We start from the raw sequence: 19,249 nt of genomic DNA, 5'->3' as shown, positions 1-19,249 counted from the left end.
TTTTCATTGATCAGTGAACATTTTGTGGCAGTTGCTAACCAATTAAAATACCTGAGACCTGAGCCTGAGCTCAGAGAATATCTATATAACATTGGTATCTATCGAATATATCGATATATTTGCTAGCTTCTCTCGTCAGCGAGGTTGTGGTGTATTGGTATAGATGTCAGACTACCGATGTGAAGGTCTCTGGTTCGACGCCTTACCAACACAACATTATGATTTTTTTATATTTGTTTATACTACACCTGTTTTTAGAATACCTTTAAAGTGGTGTTTGTATACACAATTTTATGTTTTATTTCATTAGGTTCTCTTTGTGACATTATGCAATAGTATTTATATTTTAGCGCATAGATATAACGCAGTTATTAAAAATACTACACAGATAGTACACACAACAAAAAAGGTTTGCAATAGGTTTAAGAGAATGACAATTTTAAAATTAAAATAAAAAAAAATATTAATCCATGAAAAAGGATTTGAACTTCCAGTTTACTTTTACATTCTTCAAGTAAAATCGCTATGCCAACTGCGTTGAGAAGGATTTATATTTTACACCATTTTTGCAATTGGATATTTACATTCATATCTTTTTACAAATAATCGATTTACAAATAGATCGTAACGTTTACCGGCTTCAGCGTTAAATGCAACAATGCCAGGTCATATATGTGTGTGTGTGTGTTGGGGGGGGGGGGGGGTATTTGTTTGTAGTTTGATGTTGCTGTTGTTTGTTTGTTTTTTGAAAGGAAATCATAATTTTTTTACTATTATTTGATTGATTGATTGATTGATTGATAGTTGATTAATTACTTGGTTGATTGATTGATTGATTGTTTGATTAATTAATTGATTGATTGATTGATTTATCGATTGATTGATTGATCTTTTTTGTGGGGGTGAGGTGAGTGGAAGTAATTATCTTTTTTTTTCTTTTTTTGTACAACTTAGTAACAATTGAAAATGCTCACTTGTCCTACTAGTATTTGAAATGCCATGTTAGAAAAGGAAAAAAGGAAGTTTTCATAGTAAACGAATTAATAGTCACGTCAATATAAGCTGTAAAACAGTGATCCGAGATTCTAGTCTGAGCAGTTCCCATGTTTCACATTGTGTGTGTGTGTGTGTTTGATTCATTTACCCTCGCCACCGGAATGAACCATATGGGCGAGCATATACTTCATTTAAAACTTTCTATATTTAGATGGGAACTAGTATTAATTTAACTATAGTTTTACCGGTACATTTGTTTACGTGCGTGCCATAATTCCTATCACAAGTTTGTATAGGAGTACGTAACCCGTGACAGGAATAAGATGGGATTGCTCCCAAACAAGTACGTGTATTTATAGAATGAATAGCATATTTCATTGACTTAAAGTTAAAAGGCCGAGACGTTTATAAAGAGTACCGTTTCTTATAACAGGTTAAGTATTATAATATCATAAATTTAAAACAAAAAGAATCCTGTCAAATGTCTTTTATAATCTATACTCATCTAGGGTTCAAATTGCAGCTTTGAGTACTATAGTATTATAGTTAAAATGATATGGCATCTGATGCATTTATAGATGTACGTATATTTTAAAATACATGACTACAAATATATTTTTCGCCAACTTTCAGATTTAAAAACATAAACGCTAGGGTTGTAATGTCAAGTTGAGCTTAGAAAAAAACTAAATTATGTAAAAACAAAATGAAAGTTTTTGAATTCACGTACATAATTTAAGATCTACAATTTCTTAGGATATTCGATCCAGTCTTTGCCACATGCAAGAGCGTTAAATGATAACTTTCTGATGGCTTCTGACAGAGACATAGATAAAAATATCTCTGCTTCTGGTGCATTTTCGGGTGGACATTTTTTAAATACAGCTAGTGTTCTCCGTTTCCCAGAAAATTTCGGACATGAAACTGTGTAAGATACTAACTTTCTTACCGAACTTTCTGTTCATATACCATTATGAAGTCCAATTATGTTCCGGAATCGTTTTACTATCAAAAGTTTTTTTTATATTTTATATTTGGTGTGCTGTTATGGTTTCCAAAGTAATGTATTGGACCATCTTTTGCTTCTGTTGCCTTTTTGAAAATCGGAACAGTTATAGTGATTTAGTATGGAAGTCAAAATACTCGTTTGTTTACATTTTGTTACTTTCATGTCAAGTTATTTCACATTTAGCGCTACTTTCTCCAAGTGATAAGCATCCTGAAACCACTATTAAGGAAAAATTCTTTTATATTTGAGGCATATGGTGCCTTTGAATGAATGCTACTGCACATGTCGCGCTTAAATATGGGGAGAAATAACATGTACATGTGTACATGCAAGAGCAGAGGCACAGTGCGAATGACCGTAGTAAGGTTTTCATGATCAATCACACTGAAAGTGACCTGCACTGTCCGTGAAAACTACCAATACCAACACCTCCATAAACAGAGATGGACCAAAAGTTATTGCAACATTATTGGTAAACGCTTAGCATCTGTTTCATTTTGAATATAAATAAGCTTACTTTAATCTGTAAAAAATTTTTTTTAAAGGTTCGTTAATCTTCAGAGCTTTTATAGTTGTAAAGTTGAAGTATTTTAGGTGTTGCTTTCATTGAATATGGTTTAGTACAGGATTACAAAAAACAAAGTTCGTTTAATTAAATATGTTGTAATTACATGTTACCTAACATTGAACTGTACAATATGGCAATTTATTATATACTTTTAAATGAAATATTGAGAAATATTGATGAAATAAAATGCGTATTTTCATATTCCGTACTTTCACTGTAAAAATTAATTTTTCACTGCAGTGAAATATATTTTCCGTATTTTCACTGGTGTCATGCCAGACTACTTTCTTCTAAATTCTTCCAGTACACATAATTTAATGGAAAATCTTTCAAATTGTTATGTCAAAATGTATATAATAAACAGAAAATTCAAGTTTTTTTTCTATAAATACAGGATATATTTTCATCTTGTGGTATGACAATTATCATATTTCACTCATAGTTACCGCCACTCATGAAATATTTATTTTCTTACCACTCGATGAAAATAAATCCTGTATTTAGAGAAAAAAACTTGATTATCCTCTCTATATTTCTACGAATACACCGCTATATAACCCACAATGGAGGAGACACAATACAAGTCAACTCTTTCATAGTCTGGCCCTCTTGCCTACATTAACTAAGGATTACACCATGGAGAAACATTGACATGTTTATATAAATTTGTTTATATTTGATATGTTATGGCCATCGGACTGAATATCGTTCCATTGACATAAAATAATTAATTTGATAAGCATGCAAAATTTCAAATTTAAAGACATCTTTACTTGGAATAAACACAATGCCCCAATGATGCGGAGATAATTCATAGATATAAGTCTATATAAACCCCTGAAAAAAAATTATATAGCAAAAGTCATCACTTCAGATGCAAAGAGTTCACTGATATCACACGAATTATGTCTAACAATTCTACCAATTTATTTTATACTAATAACATGAATATAACGGACTGATTTAAAATATGCAATTTATACAATATATAATAGTTGCTTCAAAAATCAATTTTTCGCTCCCTCTGGTGTACACATCGTTCTGGATAGAATGAAGTCTGTAATCCATTCTGGAAAATTCCATAATATACGAAAAGGAATATTTGCATCCCAGCCCACCACATACCTGAAGAAAAAAGTTAATATGCATGCACACAAAGAACACGTACCATCACATGTCAAAACAATTGCATAAATAAAAGAGAAAAAGAAAAGATTTTGAAATACAATGTCAACCTTCAAACGTGTAGGTCTATCACACATAAATAGATCTAAATATAATAGTTCTGGTTTTGTCTACTTTATGGCACTTTTTCAGCGATTTATATTTACGAAAAAGCCATGATATTTCCCAAAGTATTCTTACTAACTTATCTATATATTTTAAGAGTTTTCTCGGCGCGACTTCAATCTATATAAAATCTTTTTATAATATTACTCTACTGTAAAGCTAAAATACATGTATTACAAGCAACATTAAGCAAACTAATGATCAATTAAAAAACATCCGACCTAGCTGACATTATAAACCATACGTAGTCTAAATGATGCAGACTTTCATATAATTTAACTTCTCTTCATTGCGACATTTCTCTGACGTCACTTCTTACTCCAATATGACTGTGAAACTGTTTATTCAAAATCTGAATTAAAAAAGACCAATTCAAACCATATCTAGATATTTACACATATACTTACCTTACTTTAGGAAACCTTGATGTGATTGCATGTTCATAGGCATCTACTACCTTCTCTACTTTTGGCGACATCACAGTATTTAGTACCTTACAATGATTGTTTATCACTGAAATATACAAGTATACATATTGTACTGTATAAGCAATTCTACTAAATAGAGTGGTTTCTTCATCAAAACTTTGAACATACAATATGTATATACTGTAATGAACTATTCGAATTCAATGCAGATGAAAAGCTGCAATACTGTACATATTGTAATACTCTAATCATCACCTAGCTATAATGTCAGTAACTAACTTTTTCTTTCAATCAATTGAAATGTTTGTCATTAAGTCATGGAGCTAAATATATGTCTGTGATTAAGTGCATGAAAAAAAAATGAACACATATAATCAGTAGGCTACTGTTTAACTACCAGTGTATCTGTACATATATATAGTACTGTAGCTAAAGCAAAGGGGGACCACTGCGTAAGCATTCAATATAGTAATAAAATTTGGTAGCTTGCAACCCAATAGTAATATTTACGAATATATGATATTCCGCAATATTGGGATTAAGTACTTCCTTAAGTACTTCCGCTTTCAGTTTTGTAAATAAATGACACGAAATGTTATAAAAACCTAGGCTTTCAGTATCATTCTTCCAAAATGTTTAAGCTGTTGTTGCTGTTGGTGATTCAGGTAAATTAAAGTCATAGTTATGAGAACTGAATTGATATTTCCTTTTATCTAGTAAAAGTTACATGTATGAAAATGTAGATCTATTAGATCTATTATCTGTAGACTATTTAACAGTGTTTAACTCACTTAGTGAGTCACTGACACTGTTCAACTTTTACAAGATAAAAGGACATTTTTGTCTAGAAACTTTAAGTGATTTTTATCATTATCTAGATCTATCTCTTAGTACCTGCCATACCCTCTCGCAACTGTTATAGGAAGAAGTTAAATACAGGTCAATAATATGAACAAGGCAAAGCAATTTACTTTTACAGTGAAATAGATCTAGTATAAAATAATCGTTCATTTTTATTTTACATTTTCCGTTTTAAAATTGTCATTCGTTATTAGCTCGACTATTCGCAGAATAATCGAGCTAATGCAGTCATCCATTTGTCGGCGTCGGCGTCCCTGTGGTTAAGTTTTTGTATGTAAGCTGGTATCTCCATAACTACTGAACGGAATGGATTGAAACTTCACTAACTTGTTCTCTGTGATTATCTTAGATGATCGGCAACAAGTCCCTTAACTCTGGTTTTTTTTTTTTTCATAATTATGCCCCTTTTTTCGACTTAGAAATTCTTGGTTAAGTTTTTGCATGTAAGCTGGTATCTCCATATCTACTGAAGGGAATGGATTGAAACTTCACACACTTGTTCTCTGTGATTATCTTAGATGATCGGCACAAGTCCCATAACTCTGGTTTTTTTTTTTTCATAATTATGCCCCTTTTTCGACTTAGAAATTCTTGGTTAAGTTTTTGCGTGTAAGCTGGTATCTCCATTACTACTAGAGGGAATGGATTGAAACTTCACACACTTGTTCTCTGTGATTATCTAAGATGATTAGTACAAGTCCCATAACTCTGATTTGCTTCTTTGCATAATTATGCCCCTTTTTCGACTCATGAATTCTTGGTTACGTTTTTGCATGTAAGCTTGTATCTCCATACTTACTGAAGGGAATGTATTGAAACTTGAAGAGTTTGTACCTTTTCGGACAATTTTATGTATTCATATAGGTAAGCATTATTATACTCAATGAAACACCCTTGTGACAAATTTTCGAATAGTCGAGCGTTACTGTCCTCCGACAGTTCTTGTTTTAAGCACTGTTTCCGTTTATTCTAGTTCCCTTGACTATTATGGTTCCCTTATAAGTGCGCAGCACACCAGTTAACACCTTTTATCCGTTTTCAATCAGAATACTTCGGCTTTTATCGTTCTCTTGCAATTCGAAAAGTTGCGATGTGTCAATTCGGTACTTCGGACGAAAGTTTTCAAAACCGTCACTATCTAGCAGGTACTCACTACTCATGTTACCGTAAAAGTGGATTTGCGAGCAGGCCCTTTGGGCCAGCTCTTCGAGCTCGCTATCAACAACTTAAATAATAAACTTGTGTTTGTGGTGTGGTAAACTGCTATTTCAGACATGTACACCATAAATCTATCTATCTATCTGCTGTTAATGTCAAACCCCATGCGGGGACGTATACATGTCTGCTCGTCAAAAATTGCCAGAAGGTTAAAAAGAGTTATTTAAAAGAGGAAAAAAGAATATTGGAAATGTTAAAAATAGGGTCTGGCAAACTAGGGTGAGACATGTTCAGTGCAAGCTATTGCTGCACTGAACTGCTCTGGGGTAGGGAGTAGGGCAACTGCAGGGGGCTACCGGGTAGGTGGCTCCAGTGGTTTACTGTCCTAGGAAGGAAAGAAAATTTATAATAGCCTGAAGTTGCTGTGAATAACCTTAAACATAAGGGATGGCCATTGTGTGATGTTCTGTAGAGGGGTGTCAAATATTCTTCTATGGGGATAGCAACGAGACCATGGTAGATCTTATAGAAAACTTCAAAAACTAGGTCACACCGCCCACATATGGAAAAACCTTGTTAACACTCTAGTGGTCACATTTTTGACTCAATTATCATCAAATTTGGTCAGGATGCTTGTCTAGATAATTGCTCGGATGACTTTGAACATGGGTCATCTTGGATGAAAAACTAGGTCACAGGAGCTAAAAATAAAAAAATCTTGTTAACACTCTAGTGGCTACTGTTTTGATCCAAGTATCCTTGAAATTGGTCTGAAAGTTTGTTTTGATGATTTCTATGTCAAGTTCGAATATGGGTCACCTGGGGTTAAAAACTAGGTCACACTGCTCAATCCTTGTTAACACTCTAGTGGTCACATTTTTGACTCACCTGTCATGAAACTTTGTCAGAATGCTTGTCTAGGTAATTGGTCGGATGAGTTCGATGGGTCAGGTGAGCGATCTAGAGCCATGTTGGCCCTCTTGTTTCTTTTAAATCTTAGGATTTGCAAACAGTGCATGGTTTTCTTGTGATAGATCCTAAGATGTAAAACTTTTATAGTTTTAAACTTAGAAATTTATATACACAAAAGTATGGCATAATGTTAAGAATGTTATTGGTAATGTAATGTGTACAGGTATTTTAAATTTTTATTTCAGGTCAAACTTGCAGTGTCAGATGATGGTGTTATGTTCTGCAAAAAGACAGGAGAAACAGAATGGGAACATCATTTTTGTATCAATTATAATCCAAAGTTCCACCAGCTTCCAGTTGAAGAAAATCAGGCTCTTCCCCATAATGTAGTGGATCTATCAGCTACATATGGCTGCAATGCATCTGACTATAAATCAGTCAGTGCCTCGGTGTTAAAAGATAGTCTCGTTCTTGTATCTAGAGGTAATTGCACATTTACTGCAAAAGCAATGGAAGCTCAGTCAGCAGGAGCAAAGGCTGTATTGATTGCCAGTAACGCTCTACTTACACCTGGTGCTACTAATGAAACTGCTGACTACGCAAATATTAATATAACAGTTGGTACAGCTCTTTGGGAGAATATTGATCAGATAAAAGGAAAGGATTTGAAGCAAGTGGCAATACTGTTTGCTCCAGGTTATGAATCAATGTTTGATCCAAATTTAGCAGTAATATTTCTGATAGCGGTAACAAACATTGTGATAGGTGGGTTCTGGGCAGGGAAAACGAAACATGCCAAGTATCAGAAATTGAAGTATAAACATAAACGAGCGCAGCCGTCTACGGATGGAAAAAAAGGAGGGACTGGTGATGAATCTGCTAGTTCAGATGAAGAAGAAGAGGAAAGTGTTGATATATCAGTGATTGTAATTCTTGTGTTCTTTGTACTTGTATGTGGGTTTTTAGTGCTGTTATATTTTTTCTACGATTATTTAGTGTATGTGGTTATATGCTTGTTTTGTTTGGCAGGTGCTATGGGTCTGTACTATTGTATGCATCCCCTGCTGCACAGGTTATGTCCATTTAAAGCTAGGCTTCCACAAAATAGAATCCCGATGCTTAAGAGCAGACCATATTATACTGATCTTGCTTTACTAGCAGTCTGTGTAGGCGTGGCAATATTTTGGGGAGTAATGCGTCATGCTCCGTATGCCTGGGTCATTCAAGATATTTTAGGTTATGCTTTCTGTATAAATGTAATGAAGTCTGTTGGTGTACCAAACATGAAGGTTTGCACAATAATGCTTGTACTGCTTTTCTTTTACGATATATTCTTTGTATTTATCACTCCACTTTTTACAAAAAGTGGCGACAGTATAATGGTCAAAGTTGCAACTGGAGGGGGGAGCAAAACCAACGAACAATTGCCAATGGTGTTTAAAGTGCCGAGGCTGACCCAGGACGCTATCAGTGCTTGTCCATTACCATATTCCCTCCTAGGATTTGGTGACATCATCATACCCGGCCTTCTTGTCAGTCATAACCATGCATTGGATTTACGCATCAATAGTCGTAAATTGTACTATGTTGCAACCTGTATTGGCTATGCTGTAGGTTTGGTTATCACATTTGTTGCCCTTGCTGTCATGAAAACTGGTCAACCAGCATTACTATACCTTGTCCCATGCACTCTTTTTACAACTTATATAATTGGCTGCTTTAGAGGGGAGGTAAAAATGTTATGGAATGGTGTAAAGGATACAGGTTCTGAATCAGGATCAAATATGGAGAGCAGTTCTAATGTGAATAGCAATGACGGTAACTTAGAAAGTGTTGTTACATCAGACAGACAGAATACTACCACTGCACGAACTAATGGCGGAAACCAATCACCAAAATCTATGAGTAGCACCGACAGTGAGAGTCGAGAACTGTTAAAAAAATGACGTTAATTTTGTGTATGTGTGGGTATAACTAACAACAAACAATATGAAACAGAGGCTCATTGCCACACAAAGAAAAAAAAATCTGGAAATATTTCAAAGTGTTAAGATTATTGTTATCAGGTTATTTGAGTTTATTAGTTTTTCTTAAAGAAATCCTGTTTTTAGTACAAGTTTTAGTGTGTTTTTTTTAAGTGGATTGGTCTACAAAGAGCACTTTTCCATAAGATTTTCAGATATTGTCAGATAAAAACAATAGAAATGTCTCATTTGGATATTCTTATAAAATATGCCTTGAATAATAAATGTTGAAAAATTTCTATGCGATTTAATTTGAACATTTATTTGATGGAGAATAATATTTTGTTTCAGAACAACTTATTTGCTGTACATACATGTACAATGTAGATATGTAAATATGAAATCATGTATTTCACACTTAACAACAACATCCGTATATACATTGTAATTCTTTCCTTGTTTGTTATCATGTATGATAGTATTGATACTTAATACAATCAACATAATGGTCTTACAGACCTTCCATTATAGACCAATTCACTTAGAAAGGTTATTGAGCTTTGACTTTTTAAAGCAGCATGCCTCCAGATTCATGCTAATTTTCATGAAAAATTTGAAAATGTAAAGGTAAAATACATCTGTATTGTGATGTGAAGAAAGTAATTCATGCATAGCTAACGGTACTTGCAATCCACGTAAATTTCCAAAAAAGAGCTCAAAGTATGAAAAACAACCCTTACTACATTGTATGTAAGTCATGCAGTAGAAATATGGTGATGAATATTGTAAAATTAGTCATTAATGACACATTACTTGTAAATTATTTTTTGACTCTTGGATCTTCTTATTTTTATGCCCCCGCCATGTAATGGCCGGGGCATATAGTGTTTCCCTGTTCCGTCATTCCGTCCTTCCGCCATTCTGTCATTCCGTCATCATCAGTTTCCGTTCATTATCTTAAGAACGGTTGCACACATTCAACTCAAATTTGACATATGAATATGTCATGACAAAATACAGGTCAAGTTCGAATTTGGTCATGGTTCGATGATTTTTGACAGAGTTATGCCCCCTTTACTTTGAAAATAATATGAAATTTCAGTTTCCGTTCATTATCTCCCCAACAGTACAACACATTCAACTCAAACTTGACATATGGATATGTCATTAGAAAATACAGGCCAAGTTCGAATTTGGTCATGGTTCGATGATTTTTGGCAGAGTTATGCCCCTTTTACTTTGAAAATAATGTGAATTTTCATACCGTTCATTATCTCCCCAACGGTACAACACATTCAACTCAAACTTGACATATGGATATGTCATGACAAAATACAGGTCAAGTTCGAATTTGGTCATGGTTAGATGATTTTTGGCAGAGTTATGCCCCTTTTACTTTGAAAATAATATGAAATTTTCAGTTTCCGTTTATTATCTCCCCAACGGTACAACACATTCAACTCAAACTTGACATATGGATATGTCATGAGAAAATACAGGCCAAGTTCGAATTTGGTCATGGTTCGATGATTTTTGGCAGAGTTATGCCCCTTTTACTTTGAAAATAATGTGAAATTTTCAGTTTCCGTTCATTATCTTCCCAACGGTACAACACATTCAACTCAAACTTGACATATGGATGCGTCAAAAGAATGCGCAGGTCATGTTCAAATTTGGTCATGGTTCAATGATTTTTGGCAGAGTTATGCCCCTTTCACTTTGAAAATAATATGAAATTTACAGTTTCTGTTCATTATCTACCCAACAGTGTTACATATTCAACTTAAATTTGACATATGGATATGTCAAAGGAATGGGCAGGTCAAGTTGAAATTTGGTCATGGTTTGATGATTTTTTTTGCAGAGTTATGTCCCTTTCACTTTGAAAATAATATAGATACATCTTAGGAATAAGCAGTTTAAGTATGAATTTGGTTGTGGTTCAATGATTTTAGACAAACTTATCTTTCCTGAATGTTGGAAAAATTTTGTACTTTCAGTTTCAGCACTCATACTTTTAGCCATTATTTTGGCTACAAATATGAAATATGTTATTTTTAAAAGGTTAAGACTGAATAATTTCAGTGTCTTGAACATTGTATGAAAATGGTTTGTGTTAACATTTTAAAGTTTTAAGGGCTTTGAACTTAAAATGAAAAAAATAATTAATGCACCATCTGAAATTTTGGCTGCATGCGGGGGCATCCGTGGCATGATGACACATTTCTAGTTCTTAAAATCTTAGTATATTTTTCTCAAAGTCTGGTTTTACTTAGGTATTTTGGCTCATCTAGAGGCATGCAAGATATATTTTCTTTTCTTTTTTTCAATACAAATGAAGATCTGTTAATATTAATTACTTTCCTGTGTAACCTTTTTATGCCCCCGCCATGTAATGGCCGGGGCATATAGTGTTACCCTGTTCCGTCATTCCGTCCTTCCGTCCTTCCGTCATTCTGTCATTCCGTCATCATCAGTTTCCGTTCATTATCTTAAGAACGGTTGCACACATTCAACTCAAATTTGACATATGGATATGTTATGAGAAAATACAGGTCAAGTTCGAATTTGGTCATGGTTCGATGATTTTTGGCAGAGTTATGCCCCTTTTACTTTGAAAATAATATGAAATTTCAGTTTCCGTTCATTATCTCCCCAACGGTACAACACATTCAACTCAAACTTGACATATGGATATTTCATGAGAAAATACAGGTCAAGTTTGAATTTGGTCATGGTTTGATGATTTTTGGCAGAGTTATGCCCCTTTTACTTTGAAAATAATATGAAATTTTCAGTTTCCGTTCATTATCTCCCCAATGGTACAACACATTCAACTCAAACTTGACATATGGATATGTCATGAGAAAATACAGGTCAAGTTCGAATTTGGTCATGGTTTGATGATTTTTGGCAGAGTTATGCCCCTTTTACTTTGAAAATAATATGAAATTTTCAGTTTCCGTTTATTATCTCCCCAATGGTACAACACATTCAACTCAAATTTGACATATGGATATGTTTTTGAAATGCCCAGGCCAAGTTCGAATTTGGTCATGGTTCAATGATTTTTGGCAGAGTAATGTCCCTTTCACTTTGAAAATAATATGAAATTTACAGTTTCTGTTCATTATCTACCCAATAGTGTTAAATATTCAACTTAAATTTGACATATGGATATGTCAAAGGAATGGGCAGATCAAGTTGGAATTTGGTCATGGTTTGATGATTTTTTGGCAGAGTTATGTCCCTTTCACTTTGAAAATAATATAGATACATCTTAGGAATAAGCAGTTTAAGTTTGAATTTGGTCGTGGTTTTGAACTTTCAGTTTCAGCACTCATACTTTTAGCCATTATTTTGGCTACAAATATGCAATATGCTATTTTTAAAAGGTCAAGACTGAATTATTTCAGTGCCTTGAACATTGTATGAAAATGGTTTGTGTTAACATTGAAAAGTTTTAAGGGCTTTGAACTTAAAATGAAAAGAATAATTAATGCACCATCTGAAATTTTGGCTGCGTGCGGGGGCATCCGTGGCATGATGACACATTTCTAGTTGTATTTTGCATGAATACCGGGTATAGAGAACATTTTTGTTGATTTTATTGTTAGTTAGAAAGTTTTTTCGGTGTGATCATCCAATTATGATATTATGATATATACATGTATATACATTGTATATTATATATTCAGGAGTGAAAATGTATATATTTACCAGTGAGATGTTATTTGTTTTCTTGTTGTATGATTTGAATGTGATAAAAAATCTTATATTTGTTGTCATTTGTATTGGCTTACTTTACATTATATATGTCACAGAAATAGGTTTTAACTTACCACCAGCTTTCTTTCTTTTATTCTCATGTAAGTAAAATTTCAAGCAATACAGATAAAAATAGTGGGGAAAAAGGAATGAAGAGATGCCTTTTCCAATTTACATTATAATTATTTATTAGCAATTACTTTTATAATAATTATATTTCGCCTGGTCATGGTTTTCACTGTGAGGTATTTCAGTCAGTACATAATTTGAAATTTTCCCTAAAAATGATAAATGTTTATGTCAAGATTGAGAGATGGAAGATGGACAAGTTCATATAATATATTGAGTATTGTAATTAATGATAAGTTATATATGTATACTCAGTTTACAGGTATGCCTTAGGTAGTCAGGTTGTTTTTAGCATGGGTTATAATTATTATATCAGCTATATACATGTACATACCTTAATTGATTGTAAATATATTGATATGTAAAATATATGGGAAAATATTTTATTGGTATCTGTGATTGAAGATTAAATTATAAGATTTAATTTGTTTTATAGTTTTAATTGATTAAATTTTATATTTTGTTTTCTTTATTTTCTCTTTTTTTTTAGCAATTTTTTGTGTGAATATTTTGGATATAATGCAAACAAAATGATTTAGATTGCATTTGTTATTTGTCAAAATTTGATTGTCTTTAGATGTATGGATTTTTTTTCAGAATATTTTATTCGATATAACACATATTGTTTATATAGTCCTGTTAGAAACTGTTAACTTTTTAAAATATGTGAGTCATAATAATTTTGTCTCTGGTATATTAAGGAATCCAAAATTGAATTTATTTTCTTTCAGAGATATGGAACATAAAAAAAAATTAACATTTTTATACTGTATATTGGTCAGTATATGTTTTCGATATGTTATTCATTTCTTGATAAGATTGGCATGGGCAGGTCAGCATAATTATTTATACAAAACTAAATCACTTAAGTCATTTCCAGCTAGGCTAAAAAATCCTTTTAAAAAGATATCGCTGAGGGTTTTTAAATATGACAGGACTAGAAATGTTGTTTTTAAGATTTGTCTGAAACATAATTTATATGCAAAATTTCAAATCATTAAAAATTTTGCTAAATCTATTTTTTAAGGACCACCATTTTTATTGTGCACAATGATCCAAAAATTGAAAAGCCATTTTTGATGATTCTAAATCAAATCATGCCAAGATTAGCACTTAAATTGTCAGTTTAATTCTGAGTATATTTTCTTTATAATCTTTTGCATAAATTTAACTGTCCCATTTGATCTATTTAAGAATTTCATTTTTTTTTTTGGTTTGCAGGTTTTTATTTGTTTGGGTCGTCAGATCAAACAAATAATGGTAGCGAAATTTCAGAGCCTATTGCTGTTAATTGCAAATGCCTAAAGTAGTCCACTTTTTTGAAGCGGTTACTTCACTTACGCGGAAAAATTCAGGGGAGATCAATGTGTAAAGATTGTCAAATGGCAGGCGCATTAATTTTCAAGCAAAGTAGTTCCCAAATGGTCGAAGATTTCTAATATTGTTTCATTCTTTATAGATATACATACCTACAGTAAGCTCCATGATTATTTACATCTGTGTTTAGCGTCGAAATAATAAGTGAGTTACAAACCCTAATTTAGAATAATATGGTTTTCTTCAGGCCATTAACATATAACTTCACCGTGGCCAAGGGGTTTGCACGCTCGCTTATGAATCGAGAGGTCTAGAGTTCAAATCCCAGTTGTGGCAACTCATTTTTTTTTTTTTTTTTAAGTCAAATAAACCTTGAATTGACTATCAGTGTTGCAATTAGTCTTACAGCCAATTTACTACAGTTAAACACTGGAAAGCATTGGTGGACCTATACAAAAACAAATTGGTTTATAATCTCACAACCTTCACCTTTCTGACATCCCAAGACCCAAACAAATTCAGCGCCTTCTGTGCTTTGATTTTATTTTAGTAGAGAGCCTTTAAAAATGATTGCAATAGGCTAACATTCTTTTTTCCATCAAATTTTATTAACTTTGCAGGTTTATATGTTATTTTGTTTATTCTAAGGGGTTGAAATTTGAGTAGTTTTAAATGTTTATATTTATATGTTGAAATGAGTTCATTTTGCTAGAATCCATTCTGAGTTTATGATTAAAGGGAAGTAACCTGCTACATTGTACTTGCATGAAGGTTAAAGTCACTCTTCCACTAGCTTTCTTTGTGTGATATGTACATACTTTTAATTAAATAATCACTTGCTTAGAGGGAAATTTTTGTTTGTTTGTGTGAATAAATTCCTTTTTTCTAGAAAATACAAGTAACGATACTACTAGAAAAGTTGGTAACATATTTTGAATACATATTTAATTTGTTTTGTATGCAAAAATAATGCATGATTTTATTGTTTACTTGCTTCATGCCTTAACAAGACTTGCAAATTTATTTACTATAGCGACTTTTAAATCATTTAAAATAAACAATATACTTAATATGTGTATCAAAATAAATTTCTTGAAAATTGAACAGTAAAGGAGCTTTTGTCATTTATATAACCTGTCCCTTCCCTTGTCAATATTATTAACCATTTTGTTCAAAATTATACACAATTATCTCAAAATCTTTCAAGATAATTTATATTTTTGTTATATTGAAAAAATGTTGATTATCCATGGGGTTGGGGTGGGTTCCATTGTAAAAGGACAAAAGTTTGACCATCCTAACCAACTCCACTATGGGATGGGAAGGGCATACATACTGGTTCTCACCACTGTGGGTTTTAAATCCCGCCAGAGACTTTGGGTTCTTTAATCATAGCTATCCACTATCAAGCTAGCTTACAGAACATTGGTGGTTCTACTCCGGTGCCCTCCAATGCCTGAAACAATGACAGATGAGGTCTTCCTCTAATAGTAAAGGGACAGGGGAACTGCTGTATCCATGGACTAAAACACATTAGTAACAGTCATTAGGGGTGATAAACGGAAGGAAAATCTCTTAACAGGGCATTAAACCCTGAAATTCATTTCAACACCATTTGAATTGTCCCTTTTTTCAACCTGGAGTTCCGGAGTTGGTATTTTACAAAGAAGGGGAAGTGAAACAAGGTGTTTTTTAGTCTTAATGACATATTTACTGCTTAGTCTGCTTTGGCCAACTTATTCTTCCCATGTGACCAGTGCAGACCAATTTAAGCCAACACTCATGCCCTCTGGTCATGGTCTGTACTGCTTGCTAATTAGTCATTCGAATTTTGTAGTTATTCCAAAAAATTATGAGACTGAAAGATGGACAAGAACATTATAGATATTTAGGATAGTAAGGATTAATAATGTTCCCCCATATACTTAGAATATAATTCAGTGTTGCTATTCTTGAAAATATTCACTCCCTTTTTGAAACAGTTATATATTCTTTATCAAATGTGGTAAACCATGTCAGTAAAGTCGTCATAGAATCGAGGATTCTGTTTTAATTTTGATTATTCATTAGCATTTTAAGGTGTAGGTCAATTTCTTAGAAATTGAAATTGAAGAACGTCCATTAAGTAAAGTTCTCGTTTCAATTGCCTGATTTAAATAGGTATATTTTTTCATGGGGGAATTAGATAGCTTAAGAGATATTCTTAGTTCTCTAGAGGTTTTGCACAAGTACAAAAATGAAAAACAATGGATGCATTTTGAATTTTGTCCGTCCTTCAACTCTGCTTCTGTTGGTTTATCCCTATTGGCGTCAAAGCTACGATTCGTAACCACTTACCACACATCAGCACTGGTTAAGCTGCGGTCTTACCCGGCAGAGCCCAGAACCACCCCGATAAGGTCTTCTAGACCGTCTTCCCCCTCATTACAGTGGAAGATAATTTGGTGACTTTTGGTGTCAACCACGTAAATGACGTGCATACTCTTAATTCATACATTAACTAGTAATATTAATTATAATTATTTGTAATCCCCGACTCACTTTGCACCAAAATATCTCAGCCTGTAACTTTGAGAGAGCGAGTCACTCATTAACGAAAAGCACCGCAGGTACAACCAGACGGTAAAATACCCGCCGTATCGTGGCTTTTTTGGCGCGAAAATCATTGCATGTGCTTGGTAGATCAATATAAATAACATAGTTATTTTCCTTCGCTATCCCAAGCGTGTAAACCCCAGGGATGTGCGCCAATGAAGGGTTTACAAACAACATGTCAGGGATAGGAGTTGATGCCTTGGATTAATTAATATAAATTATTTCAAGCACGTACTACATGTACATGTACTTACTTTCATTTTTATAAGCTTCACCGTAATATTTCTGAACTTCTTTCGGGGCTTGCTCAAACGTGGCATTTAAACCATCTTGTATTGTATCTTCCTCAACGATGCCTGTGTCGAAATAACCTGGTTCTATCAGATGTACACTGATTCCTGTTCTGTAAAGCTCCCGTCTGCAAGAGGAAAATGACATGAAAGATGGAATACAATTTTAAGGAAAAAACTTGTATCTAAAAGGTTTTCTCCAGTAACTAAGTTACACATTGATTACTTGCTGGATGTTTAGAGATGTCCATAACAATTAATTCGCCAATCGATGATTTATTTTTGAAGTATTTCTTAAAAAGAACACCAATTGCCAACAACAACAGTTCCATACCAGAGTCAAATCAGCCCTGATTCACACCACTAGCTTCACCTAAAAGTGCCGTGAGAGGCGGGCGTCACAGCCAGGGTGATTGTTTGGTTTAATACATTATTTTTGAGAAATTGTGTAAAACATCTATTTTTAATTGGAAAGCAATCCTGCACTCCTTACATTTGATTCGGATGTGCGCTTATTAATGTATGTGTGTTCGTTAATTTTCATGATAATATATATCATACTATCATAGTATTCACTGACCTTAACTGGTCCGAAAATCCTTCAACTCCGAATTTAGACGCACAATACGGCCCAGTAGCTATAGCAAAACGGCCACATATGCTAGACATATTCACAATCCTCCCACCCTTTTCCTTCCTTACTAATGGCAGAAACTCCTTTGTAACAAATATAACTCCGAACAAGTTTATTTCAATGGTCCTTCTAAACTCTGACGCCGACAGCCATTCTATCGGACCGACAGTCCCTGGCACTCCAGCATTATTTACTATTGCCCATAAACCTGAAATTAGATCAAACGTATTGAATTGACCAGATCATTTATGCAAATTCTGAAGGTTGTTGCATGTAACATTTCAGGTAAAAAACTGCATGTTTCTGATAAACTTTCATTTCAAATTATAACACTTGTCATTTATTTTTGTACACATGAAAATCAGTAAGACTGTCTTATAAACAAAATATAATGGCCTCGCAACAAACTTAGCATTTCAAAAAAAAAGAAAAGTTAACGACAAACATAAACGACCAGTTTGTTAGCCAGTGCGCATCCGTGAAATCTCTCAAAACGGTACACTATTGGCTGCCCAACTTGTTGAATACGTACATTGTAATATTGAAAACCCTCTAATTATCAATGAGACAGTCCCACAGTCCCATTACTGTCCCACTATCAAAGCAGAACACGAACTATTACACCGATCAGCATTAAACATACATCATAATTGCCCACCTTGTTCTCCTTTGGTAAAATTTCTTTTCCTACGATCCCTTTTGTTGCTTTACGTGATACTTGTTCATAGAAACAATCTATTTCAACGGTCGCAATTGATTTAGAACATGCCGCCTTTGAGTTCTGTCATTCCTTTTCATTGTCACAAACAGCCCTGCATACACGACGGAAACCAAGTCGTCTAAAACGTTAGCTAACAAGTTTCACGAATCCCGTCGTCAACATCCAGTATGGAAGACATCTTGTTCCATAGTACAGCACTTTTAACCGCTCGTCATAACAACCGTAACTGTTAAAACATACGTGTTAGAATATTAGAGATTTTACAGCATTTCTCTGAAAAAGACAGAGCAATAACTCGCTTACATTTTGTATGTTGAATTGAAAAAACAATTGCATAATTATGACAAATCTGTTATTTACTGTAATTATTTTATATTTAAAGATGTGGTTACAATAAGAAAGCATGTCGCCATTTTTATATGGCTACAAGTCACAATAATTTGGTAATGATAGACATGAGGTTATATAATTCAAATACTGTCATGTGATTGTTATCACATAGTAACTGTTATGTGTTGTGCGGTAATTACATGTATCATGTGTATAACGTCAAATGGTTATAGAAACATAGATACAGTTATATGGTTACACTTATGTGATAATACTTTA

At 33.4% G+C, this 19,249-nt stretch overlaps 2 protein-coding genes across 2 annotated transcripts; one reads left to right on the top strand and one right to left on the bottom strand.

Annotated features, from left to right (window-relative positions):
* Positions 1 to 2,652: 2,652 nt before the first annotated feature.
* LOC132734887 (short-chain dehydrogenase/reductase family 9C member 7-like) lies at positions 2,653 to 18,818 on the bottom strand. Its single transcript, XM_060721754.1, has 5 exons — positions 18,776 to 18,818; positions 17,866 to 18,127; positions 17,250 to 17,413; positions 4,271 to 4,376; positions 2,653 to 3,698 (listed from the first exon to the last, which is right to left on the bottom strand). Exons 1-5 carry the CDS (start codon positions 18,816 to 18,818, stop codon positions 3,581 to 3,583), a joined length of 693 nt encoding a protein of 230 aa, XP_060577737.1. The 3' UTR covers positions 2,653 to 3,580.
* On the top strand, positions 4,824 to 9,332 carry LOC132734891 (signal peptide peptidase-like 2B). The gene is made up of 2 exons (XM_060721757.1): positions 4,824 to 4,956; positions 7,468 to 9,332. The coding sequence occupies exons 1-2, from the start codon at positions 4,924 to 4,926 to the stop codon at positions 9,166 to 9,168; spliced, it is 1,734 nt and encodes a 577-aa protein (XP_060577740.1). The 5' UTR covers positions 4,824 to 4,923; the 3' UTR covers positions 9,169 to 9,332.
* Positions 18,819 to 19,249: the final 431 nt, after the last annotated feature.

Source organism: Ruditapes philippinarum, unplaced genomic scaffold, assembly GCF_026571515.1.
Source record: "Ruditapes philippinarum isolate M1 unplaced genomic scaffold, ASM2657151v2 ctg4021_1_1_1_1, whole genome shotgun sequence".
Taxonomy (NCBI): domain Eukaryota; kingdom Metazoa; phylum Mollusca; class Bivalvia; order Venerida; family Veneridae; genus Ruditapes; species Ruditapes philippinarum.
Note: the sequence above shows the minus strand (reverse complement) of the source record. Positions and strands in the feature narration are given on the sequence as shown.